This window comes from Stegostoma tigrinum, chromosome 30, assembly GCF_030684315.1.
Source record: "Stegostoma tigrinum isolate sSteTig4 chromosome 30, sSteTig4.hap1, whole genome shotgun sequence".
NCBI lineage: Eukaryota > Metazoa > Chordata > Chondrichthyes > Orectolobiformes > Stegostomatidae > Stegostoma > Stegostoma tigrinum.
In genome coordinates, this window is record NC_081383.1 from 2,513,356 (window position 1) to 2,526,290 (window position 12,935).

General features: G+C 47.2%; 1 protein-coding gene across 2 annotated transcripts in view; it reads right to left on the reverse strand.

The window, feature by feature from the left end:
• LOC125466005 (small conductance calcium-activated potassium channel protein 2) overlaps positions 1-12,935 on the reverse strand; it is a 135,323-nt gene that overhangs the window by 41,711 nt on the left and 80,677 nt on the right. The window contains exons 2-3 of one of the 2 annotated variants that reach the window (XM_059638508.1): positions 4,368-4,463; positions 1,885-1,951 (exon numbers count right to left, since the gene is read on the reverse strand). In XM_059638508.1, the coding sequence (XP_059494491.1) occupies positions 1,885-1,951; positions 4,368-4,384 (84 nt within the window). In that variant the 5' untranslated portion in view covers positions 4,385-4,463. The remainder of the gene's footprint in view (positions 1-1,884; positions 1,952-4,367; positions 4,464-12,935) is intronic. The other variant, XM_048560081.2, reaches the window with a different exon arrangement.

Consider the following 12,935-nt stretch of genomic DNA (forward strand, 5'->3'; position numbering starts at 1 on the left):
GTCCCACCTTCTCACCTTCGCCTGCCCCTTGCCTGAGGCATGGTACTCTCAGGTTAAACTCGCCGCCAATTGTCGCTAACGAGACAGCAGTACTATGGTGACTTTACATTCTTTCAGACAAGCAACAAGAGAAACCCACTTTGCCCTTTGAGCCTATTCTGTCATTTAATAAGATTGTGGCTGATCTCACCTCCCAGCTGAGACAGAATGTTAGATTCCTGAGTTGCTAACTCTGTTTCTCTCTCTCAGGGGCATCCGCCTTGCTTTACTGAGAGCTAGCACAACGGCTGATTTTATTTCAGAATGACAGAACCTGCCTGATACTGCCAGTGTGAAATCAGGATTAATTGTCACTGGAAAGTTTCAGAAGTCAGGGATCAAATCTAACCCACACAGCCAGCTTGCCAGTTAGACAAAGCTGCAATAAATCAATTCCCTTTCACCGCTATTGTGAGAAATTCCTGATCCGAGTTTAAAACTCATAAGCATTGTTCTCAATTGCAAGCAATGTTCTCAATTATTTATTGTGGTGAACAGCCTGTCACTGAATGTAAGAGGCTTCTGAATTGAACAATCCCCGGCACAGTTCTTAAAATTCCAATAGTTTAATGGTTGCTTCTGGAATCTGCTGGACCAGCTCATGTCCAGAGCCACCCCTCCCTGCGTCCCTCATGCACTGCCCATATAATGATGCTGTCATTATAGTGTCAGGCACTGACACCCTGCTCAATGTGCTGTCAGTTCAGAAAGAACGGCATCCCTGCTCCACATGAGGATTGGCTGTGAGGAGCTGCTTTCACTGTTATCAGTCAGTTATGAAAACCTAAATTGAAATGATGGCAGGCACTGAGAAACACATGAAGCTAGTCATTCCAAACAGTACAATGAGGGGGTCATGCACTGAGTATGCAGTTTCCAACCCTCCAGGAGACAGTGATCTGGAATCTCCAGTTATTCACACACGACAGACAGACAGACACACACACACACACACACACACACACACACACACACAGACATAAACACATACACACAGGAGAGAAATCACTGAGTTAAAAAGACATTGATCCTTAATTTTCTTTGAACAGTTTCATTTGTTAGAAAAAAAAGGGTTGGAAATGGGGAAAGCAATGTCCATTTAACTAAGGCTCATCCAGTCAGTGGAACCAGGACCTTATTCTTTGACAGTGATTCCCTTCAGGGAGGAGCAGGCTGCAATGATGGAAACATAGAAGAGTCAATGGTAGTAGTGTGGGGGACAGGATGGTGACGGCCATGTCATGGAATCTCCTGCAATCTGGTAAATGGCAACAGAAAACCCCGAATGAAGGAGTGTTGGGTATCAAAATGAGATGGGAAACCTGCTCATAGGGACCAAACAAAGAAATGGGAAAGACAGGGAGAACAAGTGCTAATGTGAAGGTAACAAATTTGTAAAGGAGGAACTTGTATTTATATAGTGCCTTTTGCCACCGCCTCCGGTCCTGCTAATAGCTACGCCTCCAGGAGATGTGTCATGGGGTGTCAATGATGTTCCATGAGTGACCAATAGGGCTATTTTGTGTGAAATATCAGACTGTGCACGGGTCACTGAGCATTTTCTGTTCTCCCCACCTTCGGAGTCATTGGCCTAATTGTTTTGTTGGATTCCTCTGCCTCAACCATCATGTGTTTAAAGGGGGTGATGCTCCCACGCCACAGCAACCAAAAACAGAAGGGCAAAGGACTTAGGAGCAGGAGGAGGCCATTCTACCCCATGAGCCTTCTCCATCATCCAATGAGAGGATGGTTGAACTGATCATGGTCTCAGCTGCACTTTTCCATTTGCTCCACCAGCAACCCTCTGCCCCACCCCCAAATAAAAACCCCTGCCTCCCAAAATACCTCGCAGTGAAATGAGGTCCTTTCAAGTTGAAATCCAGTGAGTATGGCAATGTCAGGAACACGGCAGCTAATTTGTCCACAGCCAGATTCCACAAACAGAAATGGAATAATTAATCAGTTTTCTTAGCAACGTAGGACAAGAGATAAAATACTGGTCAGAACAATGTGGGGATCCTAGTCAATGTATCTTGAATTTTGAAATTTAGAAAAGCTGCTAAGAGAGTTGTCAGCTAGTTCTACCAGAAATTATTTTAATAAGAATGATTTTCAATTAACGTGACGATTTAAACACACATTGTTATAAATTTACTGCTTCACTGGTTGTATTAATATACTTTGCATGTTATTTCAAAGATGTCTAGTTTCAAATCCCTTTCCAACTGACTGATGGGAATGAACACCTTAGGATTAAAATGGATGGATAGGGAGGGAGGCAGGGGTTGTTGGGGGTGACATGAACTCCACCAGTGTTTTTAGGCTGAGGGTCTTGAGCGCTCTTAGAATGTTTCTGCTGTTAGATTGAACCCTCAAAAGCAGCGAAAAATGACAGCAGTTTCTGATCAGTGAAAGACTCTACTGTCCTCTGCCTATCACCCTCTGCTCTGCTCCCCCACACACAGTCCCACTGACCTACACTGGCTTACAGGCCAGTAACTCCACAGTTTGTTCATTCTTGTTTTCCAACCCTAACCCTTCCTCCATCCCTATCTCTGTCAAATCCTCCAGCCTCTGAAGTCTATCTACTGCTACTGACATTCCACCTTTCAGCATGTCTCCAAGCTCTCACTGTTGGTAGCAGGCATTTAGTTGGTTGGGCCCAAATGCTTCAATTCCTTCCTCTCCATCTCTTTGTTTTCCCTTCTTTATAAAATTCTTCAAAATGTGTCCTTTGACCATATTGTAATAGCCATTGTTTCCTCAAATGGTTCGATGTCAAAGCACCTGGGAATGTTTTGCATCCAACGGAAGGTTCTAGATAAGTGCAGCTTGAAATAATTTTTTCCCCCCAAGACTAGCTGATACCTTCCTGATGCACTAATGAACAGTGTGTAAATACACAAAGAATCTCAAATATTGCTCCTGGAGGTGCAAAATCTAACATGGTGGGGGGGTCACAGTTATGTTTTCCATTTTATTCACTCATGGGAGGTGGGCATCGCTGGCTTGGCCAGCACGCGTTACCCATGCCTAGTTACCCCTTCAGGTGGTGGTGATGAGCTGCCTTCTTGAACCACTACAGTCCTTTGGATGGACCCACAATGGGACGGGATTCCAGGATTTTGACCCAGTGACAGTGAAGGACCAGCGATGTATTTCCAAGTCAGGATGTGAGTGGCCCGGAGGGAGTTTGCAGATTTCTGCTCCAGTGTTGAATGTCCTCATCGTGAAAGAACAGTGTTTCAAAGCTGACCCTGCTTCCTTTGTTCTGTGGAATGCAGACACAGAATAAACGATTAAATGAGGGTAAGACAGAGAAGTAAGTCATGGTAATCCGGAATAAATTATTGAGTTTGGACTGGACCAGCTCCAAACAGTTTCAAAGGAACTTTAATTCCTCTTTCAAAAATAATCGGAACAGCTCACTGTGAGGCTGGTGCAGCCTGATTTGGTCACTGAGTTGGGCAGAGAGGCTGCCAATCTCTCACTCACCTCCAGCTGCGAGTGACCCATTTACTGTACCCCAATTAATGCCACACCCACAGAGAGGACTATCCATGAACTAAATAACTTTGTTGCTCCCAGGAGGCGTCTGCAATTTTCCCACCTGTCTTCACTGTTACACCTCTGGAAAAAAAAGCCATGAGAGATCCAGGATGATACGTGCAAAGGTAAAGTACACAGTGGCCATAACACCCACTGGAGAGTCAGAGTGGGTCAGAAAGAGCAGGACATCTTGTTTGTGAGCTTAGTCCAGGCTTCTTCCCCAGGGTGGAGGGGTCAATTACTAGGGGACATATGGTCAATGTTGGGGGTTGGGGTTGGGGAAGGTGTTGGTACTTTAAAAGACAAGTCTGAAGGATGTTTTTCACACAAAGGATGGTGAGTACCTGGAATGTGCTGCTAGAGGAGGTGGAGGAAGCAGACACTATAGCAGCATTCCAGAAGCACCTGGATGAATACATGAACAGGAAGGGATTAGAAGGATATGGATGCTATAAATGAAGACAGTTTTAGTATGGAAGGGCAAAACATGTTGGTGCAGGCTTGAAGGTCCAAAGGGCCTATTCCTGTGTTGTATTGTTCTTTGTTAATGTAGCATAGATCGGAACTCAACAGTGATGCTTTCTGCGGTTGAACATCCAACTGACATCTCAGTGTCCAAGCCCACGCTTGCACGAAGACCTGCTGTACCCTGTGCTGTGGCTGTGGAACATCAGTCAATGTCTGTGAGAGGAGTGAGATGGGTTGGAGTGGGGGCTGGGGACAAACAGTAGGGGACAAAACAGGGTGAAAAACACCTGTATGAAAGCTTCAGTCCTTACCTGAATCTCCCGAGCATGATACACAATAATGAGACCCAGTAATATTACAGTGGAGAGGCTGATAAGGCATTTGAGTGCGAGGGAATATAGAGACGCCTGCAATACAACAGAGAGAACTGGTTAAAATCCAGACATTCCAATCAACTCACACAGCCAGCAGGAACATTTGAATGACTGTCTCTCTAGCAGGTAATTTCAGCAACAAACATCAATGCTTTAAATACAAGTAAGAGCTATTCGGATTAATAAGCCCTATCCTTCACTCTCTCTGACTTAATTGTGTATTCATTGTGGGCAGTTGCACACAGGTGGCAGACATTTACTGAAGATTTACTTATGCTTCTATCATCCAGACTGAAACTGTAACGGTTAGGTTAGGATGCACATGTTTGTAATGTGTAGCACAAATATAAATGTGAACAGAAGTGTGTTAAGATTGGCTTCAGTTCTATCGTTCACCACCTCACTTTACAGAGATTAATAACCTAATCAATTCCTCCCCACACCCATCCAATCCCAACTCTCCATTCCCATTAAATATACCCATCAACCTTCTTTCCTTATCCTTTATTCCTTATCTATAATCCTGATGCAGTTCATTACTAACAGAATCCATTAGCTTTTTTTTGGTCACTTATGGGATGTGGGTGTTGCTGGCTTTTAATGTTCATCCTTAGCTGCTGTACAGAAGATAGTGGTGAGATGCCTTCTTGAACTTGCTTTGGTAGAAAACAACCAGAATGCAGTTCAGGAAGAAATGTCAGGATTTTGATCCGATGACAGTGAAGGAACAGCAATATACTTCCAAGTCTGGATGTTGAGTGGTTTGGAAGGGGTTGTGTTCCCATCTACATGCTGCCTTTGGCCCTCTAGATGGAGGTGGTCATGGGTTTGGAAGGTGCTGTGTGAGGATCTTTGCTGAATTTCCGCAGTGCATCTTGTAAAGGGTAGACACTGTTGCTACTGTAGAATTATAGTGTATTGGCGTGGTGGAGAGAGTGAATGTTTGTGGTTGTGAAGATGATAAAACAGTTGCTTTGTCCTGGATGGTGTCAAGCTTCTTGAGTGGTGTTGGAGCTGTGGCCATCCAGGAAAGTGGGGAGTATTCCATCACACTCCTGACTTGTGCCTTGTAGATAGTGGATGAACTTTGAGGAGTCAGGAGGTGAGTTGTTCGCTGCAGTGTTCCAATGTCTGACCTGCTGTTATTGTCACTCTAGTTATATGGCTAGTCAATTCTGGTCAATTTCTGGTCGGTAGTAACCTCCAGAATGTTGACAGTAGTGAATTCAATGATGGTAATACTACTGATTAGAATGTTTCTTTTTGGCTGTTACTTGGCATTTGTGTGGCACAAATGTTACTTTCCATTTGTCAGCCCAAGACTAATATTGTCCAGGTCTGGTTGTATGTGAACATGGGCCGCTTCAGTATCTGAAGAGTCACGAATGGTGCTCAACATGGTGCAATCATCAGCAAACATCCCCACTTCAGACCCTATGATGGAGGGAAGGTCATTGATGAGCAGCTGAAGATGGTTGGGGCCTAGGAAACTACCCTGAAGGGGTCCTGCAGAGATGTCCTGGAACCGAGATGACTGACCTCCAACAATCACGACCATCTTCCTATGTGCCAGGTATGACTCCAACCAGGAGAGAGTTTCCCACTTGATTCCTATTGATTCCAATTTCCTGAGGGCTCCTTGGTGCAACACTTGGCTGAATGTGGCATGGATGTCAAACGAGTTTTGAGAAGATTTGTAGCTCAGGTTGAGGTTCTGGATGTGAGTTTGCTCGCTGAGCTGGAAGGTTAGTTTTCAGACGTTTCGTCACCATTCTAGGTAACATCATCAGTGAGCCTCCGACTAAGATGTCAAAGGCTGTCACTCTCACCTCACCTCTGGAATTCAGCTGGTTTGTCCATGTTTGAGCCAAGGCTGAAATGAGGTCAGGAGCTGAGTGGCCCTGGCAGAACCTAAACAGGGCATCACTGAGCAGGTTATTGCTGAGCAGGTGCTGCTTGATGGCACCTTCTATCACTTTACTGATGATGAAGAGCAGACCGATGGGGTAGTACTGGCCAAGTTGGATTAGTCCTGCTTTTTGTGTGCAGGACATACCTGGGCAATTTTCCACTTTGTCAGATGGATGCCAGTGATGTAGCTGTACTGGAACAGGTTGGCTATGGGGAGCGACAAATTCTGAAGCACAAGGTTTCAGTGCTATTGCCATAATATTGTCAGGGCCCATTGCTGGTCCATTTCCAGTATTCAGGGTCGCCATCATTTCTTGGTATCATGTGGCTTGATATCAGCAAATTGACTGAAGACTGGCATCTGTGATGCTGGGGACCATTGGAGGGAGCTGAGATGGATACACTCGGCAATTCCGGCTGAAATTCCAGCTGATGTGCTGGGGTCCTCCATCATTGAGGATGGGGATATTTGTGGAGCCACCTCCTCCAGTGAGTTGTTTAATTGTCCACCACCATTCAGGGCTGGATGTAGCAGGACCACAGAGCTGAAAAGACATCACAAACTTGGATCTTTTAAAATATCACTAACTCCCTATCAGGCCTATCCCCACCAGTGCCATACCCCAGTATTATAGAGTTACAGACCTGCCCCAGTACTGTGCCCGAGTGTTATACAGTAGCAAACCTGTCCCCCCCAGTGCTGTACCCCAGTGTTATACACTAACAGACCTGTCCCCACCGGTACTGTACCCCAGTGTTATACAGTGACAGACCTGTCCCCCCCAGTACTGTGTCCCAGTGTTATACAGTGACAGACCTGTCCCCACTGGTACTGTACCCCAGTGTTATACAGTGACAGACCTGATCCCCCCAGTACTGTACCCCAGTGTTATACAGTGACAGACCTGTCCCCACAAGTACTGTACCCCAGTGTTATACAGTGACAGACCTGTCCCCCCCAGTACTGTACCCCAGTGTTATACAGTGACAGACCTGTCCCCCGGGCACTGTACCCCAGTGTTATACAGTAACAAACCTGTCCCCCCCAATACTGTACCCCAGTGTTATAGAGTGACAGACCTGTCCCCCCCAGTACTGTGTCCCAGTGTTATACAGTAACAGACCTGTCCCCACCGGTACTGTACCCCAGTGTTATACAGTGACAGATCTGTCCCCACTGGTACTGTACCCCAGTGTTATACAGTGACAGACCTGTCCCCCCCAGTACTGTATCCCAGTGTTATACAGTGACAGACCTGTCCCCACCAGTACTGTACCCCAGTCTTATGCAGTGACAGACCTGTCCCCCCCAGTACTGTGTCCCAGTGTTATACAGTGACAGACTTGATCCCCCCAGTACTGTACCCCAGTGTTATACAGTGACAGACCTGTCCCCCCCAGTACTGTACCCCAGTGTTATACAGTGACAGACCTGTCCCCCGGGCACTGTACCCCAGTGTTATACAGTAACAAACCTGTCCCCCCCAATACTGTACCCCAGTGTTATAGAGTGACAGACCTGTCCCCCCCAGTACTGTGTCCCAGTGTTATACAGTAACAGACCTGTCCCCACCGGTACTGTACCCCAGTGTTATACAGTGACAGATCTGTCCCCACTGGTACTGTACCCCAGTGTTATACAGTGACAGACCTGTCCCCCCCAGTACTGTATCCCAGTGTTATACAGTGACAGACCTGTCCCCACCAGTACTGTACCCCAGTCTTATGCAGTGACAGACCTGTCCCCCCCAGTACTGTGTCCCAGTGTTATACAGTGACAGACCTGATCCCCCCAGTACTGTACCCCAGTGTTATACAGTGACAGACCTGTCCCCCCCAGTACTGTACCCCAGTGTTATACAGTGACAGACCTGTCCCCCCGAGTACTGTACCCCAGTGTTATACAGTGACAGACCTGTCCCCCCCAGTACTGTACCCCAGTGTTATACAGTAACAAACCTGTCCCCCCCAGTACTGTACCCCAGTGTTATAGAGTGACAGACCTGTCCCCCCCAGTACTGTGTCCCAGTGTTATACAGTAACAGACCTGTCCCCCCCAGTACTGTACCCCAGTGTTATACAGTGACAGACCTGTCCCCACCAGTACTGTACCCGTGTTATACAGTGACAGACCTGCCCCCACCAGTACTGTACCCCAGTGTTATACAGTGACAGACCTGTCCCCACCAGTACTGTAACCCAGTGTTATGCAGTGACAGACCTGACCCCACGAGTACTGTACCCCAGTGTTACACAGTGACAGATCTGTCCCCCTCAGTACCGTACCCCAGTGTTATACAGTGACAGATCTGTCCCCTCAGTACTGTACCCCAGTGTTAGACAGTGACAGATCTGTCCCCTCAGTACTGTACCCCAGTGTTAGACAGTGACAGATCTGTCTCCTCAGTACTGCACCCCAGTGTTATACAGTGACAGACCTGTCCCCCCAGTACTGTACCCCAGTGTTATACAGTGACAGACCTGTCCCCACCGGTACTGTACCCCAGTGTTATACAGTGAAAGACCTGTCCACACCAGTACTGTACCCCAGTGTTATACAGTGACAGACCTGTCCCCCGGGCGCTGTACCCCAGTGTTATACAGTAACAAACCTGTCCCCCCCAGTACTGTACCCCAGTGTTATAGAGTGACAGACCTGTCCCCCCCAGTACTGTGTCCCAGTGTTATACAGTAACAGACCTGTCCCCACCGGTACTGTACCCCAGTGTTATACAGTGACAGACCTGTCCCCACCAGTACTGTACCCCAGTGTTATACAGTAACAAACCTGTCCCCCCCAGTACTGTACCCCAGTGTTATAGAGTGACAGACCTGTCCCCCCCAGTACTGTGTCCCAGTGTTATACAGTAACAGACCTGTCCCCCCCAGTACTGTACCCCAGTGTTATACAGTGACAGATCTGTCCCCACCGGTACTGTACCCCAGTGTTATACAGTGACAGACCTGTCTCCCCCAGTACTGTATCCCAGTGTTATACAGTGACAGACCTGTCCCCACCAGTACTGTACCCCAGTGTTATGCAGTGACAGACCTGTCCCCCCCAGTACTGTGTCCCAGTGTTATACAGTGACAGACCTGATCCCCCCAGTACTGTACCCCAGTGTTATACAGTGACAGACCTGTCCCCACAAGTACTGTACCCCAGTGTTATACAGTGACAGACCTGTCCCCCCGAGTACTGTACCCCAGTGTTATACAGTGACAGACCTGTCCCCCGGGCGCTGTACCCCAGTGTTATACAGTAACAAACCTGTCCCCCCCAGTACTATACCCCAGTGTTATAAAGTGACAGACCTGTCCCCCAAAGTACTGTGTCCCAGTGTTATACAGTAACAGACCTGTCCCCCCCAGTACTGTACCCCAGTGTTATACAGTGACAGACCTGTCCCCACCAGTACTGTACCCCAGTGTTACACAGTGACAGATCTGACCCCACTAGTACTGTACCCCAGTGTTACACAGTGACAGATCTGTCCCCCTCAGTACCGTACCCCAGTGTTATACAGTGACAGATCTGTCCCCTCAGTACTGTACCCCAGTGTTAGACAGTGACAGATCTGTCCCCTCAGTACTGTACCCCAGTGTTAGACAGTGACAGATCTGTCTCCTCAGTACTGTACCCCTGTTATACAGTGACAGACCTGTCCCCCCAGTACTGTACCCCAGTGTTATACAGTGACAGACCTGTCCCCACCGGTACTGTACCCCAGTGTTATACAGTGACAGACCTGTCCCCACCAGTACTGTACCCCAGTGTTATACAGTGACAGACCTGTCCCCCCCAGTACTGTACCCCAGTGTTATACAGTGACAGACCTGTCCCCACCGGTACTGTACCCCAGTGTTATGCAGTGACAGACCTGACCCCACTAGTACTGTACCCCAGTGTTATACAGTGACAGACCTGTCCCCCCCCAGTACTGTACCCCAGTGTTATACAGTGACAGACCTGTCCCCCCCCAGTCTGTACCCCAGTGTTATACAGAGACAGACCTGTCCCCACCAGTACTTTACCCCAGTGTTATACAGTGACAGACCTGTCCCCACCGGTACTGTACCCCAGTGTTATACAGTGACAGACCTGTCCCCCCAGTACTGTACCCCAGTGTTATACAGAGACAGACCTGTCCCCACCGGTACTGTACCCCAGTGTTAGGCAGTGACAGATCTGTCCCCTCAGTACCGTACCCCAGTGTTACACAGTGACAGACCTGGTCCCCAACAGAAAAAAAACAGAATTGGTGAAAAATCTCAGCGGGTCTGGCAGCATCTGTGGAGAGAAAACAGATTAACATTTTGGGTCCGGTGACCCTTCTTCAGAACCGATTGTAGCTGGGAAAAGTTTGGTATAAATGCTGAAGTTGGGGTTGGGGAGCAGGGAGGAGTAAGCAATAGATGGAGATAGAGCCCAGAGAGAGATAAAACCAGTTGGGCAAAGGATAGCTAATTGTCAGCCATGGAGAATCAATAGCAGCTAATGGGGACCATTAATGCCTGACAGTGGGTTTGTGGTAGCGGCCCATGTGATGACAAGGCCTGGTGTATGAGGTTTGGGATAAGGACATGCAAGAGATATTTAGGTTCTAAAATTATTGAACTCAGTGCTGAGTCCAGAAAGCTGCAGTGTTCCCAAGTGGAAAATGTGATTGGTTCGTCCAGTTGTTCCTCATTGGCAGCTGTTGATTGTCTCAGGCTGACGTTTACCCAGTCCTTTGTCTGTCCAACTGTGTTTCTCTCCTTCTAGGGTCCCTTTCTACCTATCGTTTACACCTCCTCCCTTCCCTCCACCACAGCTTCAGCATATATACCAACCTTTTCCCAGTTACAATCAACTTTTACAGATGCAACACAGAAAGCGTTCTATTCAGGTACATAATGGTGTGCTACAGTAACTGTTCTGCCCAGGACCATAAGAAACTACAGAAAGTTGTGTACACAGCCCAGACCATCATGGAAGCCAAGCCTTCCACGCTTGGGCTCCACCTACACATCTCGTTGCTGTGGAAAGGCAGCCAATGTCATCAAAGACCCCTCTCACCCCGGTTATAATCTCTTCCTACCTCTTCTGTCAGGCAAAAGATACAGAAATGTAAACACCCATATTAACAGGTTCAAGAACAGCTCTTATTAGGCTTCTGACTGGACCTCTCCAACTTCAGATCTGATGCTGACCTGCCTTTGCACACCTCCTGTATAGCTGTAATCTTGTATGTCTCGTTCTGTTTAAACACCCTATGATCCGTATGTCCTTGTATGCTATGATCTGCCTGTATCGCTTGCAAAACAAAACTTTTCACTGTACTAAGTTACGTGTGACAGCAATAAAGCAAATCACATCAGTTCTAAAGGCGGCTCACTGGATCCAAAATGTTAATCCTGCTTTCTCCGCACAGATGCTCCCAGACCTGCTGGGTTTTTTTCCGCAATTTCAGTTTTTGTTTCTGATTTCTAACATTCAGAGTTCTTTGTATTTTTTTTCTGCTCCTACCAGTGCTGTACCCCAGTGTTATACAGTGACAGACCTGTCCCCCCCAGTACTGTACCCCAGTGTTATACAGTGACAGACCTGTCCCCCCCCAGTACTGTACCCCAGTGTTATACAGTGACAGACCTGTCCCCACCAGTACTGTACCCCAGTGTTAGACAGAGACAGACCTGTCCGCACCAGTACTGTACCCCAGTGTTATACAGTGACAGACCTGTCCCCACTGGTACTGCACCCCAGTGTTATACAGTGACAGACCTGTCCCCACCAGCACTGTACCCCAGTGTTTTACAGAGACAGACCTGTCCCCATTCGTACTGTACCCCAGTGTTATCCAGGGACAGACCTGTCCCCACCAGCACTGTACCCCAGTGTTATAGAGAGACAAACAGCGAACCTTACTTCTTTGACCTTTCATCATAAATCCATTCTCACTAACTCGGATTGATAACAATAAAATCTCAGTTGCTCCAATACCCCATGAAACATTTAAAGAGAAAATTTGGTAACTGAGAACTTGTGATTTAATTCTTCACTGTCTCACAGGGTTACCAACAAAGTTACCTGACATTTTCTGAAAATTAAATTTTTCTTCTCCATCGTACCTTTTATAACTTCAGGATATCCCAAAGCATTTAACAGCCAGTTATGTACTTTCAAAGCCACATGACGATTGGAATATAACAAAACGATGGTCAATTTGTACAAAACATGATCCCACAAACAACAGTGTCACAGAAGTCCTGCTCATTGTTTTCATATTTAGCATTATTGTTTGATGGATAAATGTTGGTCTCAAATGCACAAAAAATTTCCGAGTTGAGTCATTCTGTGTGATATTTTACCAACTGAGAGGGCTGTCATTGGCTCACTTTGTCATCTCATCTGATAGAAAGCACCTCCAGTGCCCCCTCAGAACTGCAGTGCAGTGTCCGCCTGGAGGCTGTGCTCAGCACTCGACTGTAGGAGCTGGTCCCACATCTTTCGAGCCTTGAAGCAGAAAAGCCACCTGCTGACCACCAGCGGGTAACCTGAGGTTACAAATGTTAGCAAATATCTGTCCTCGGCAACTACCTGCACAACCAAGC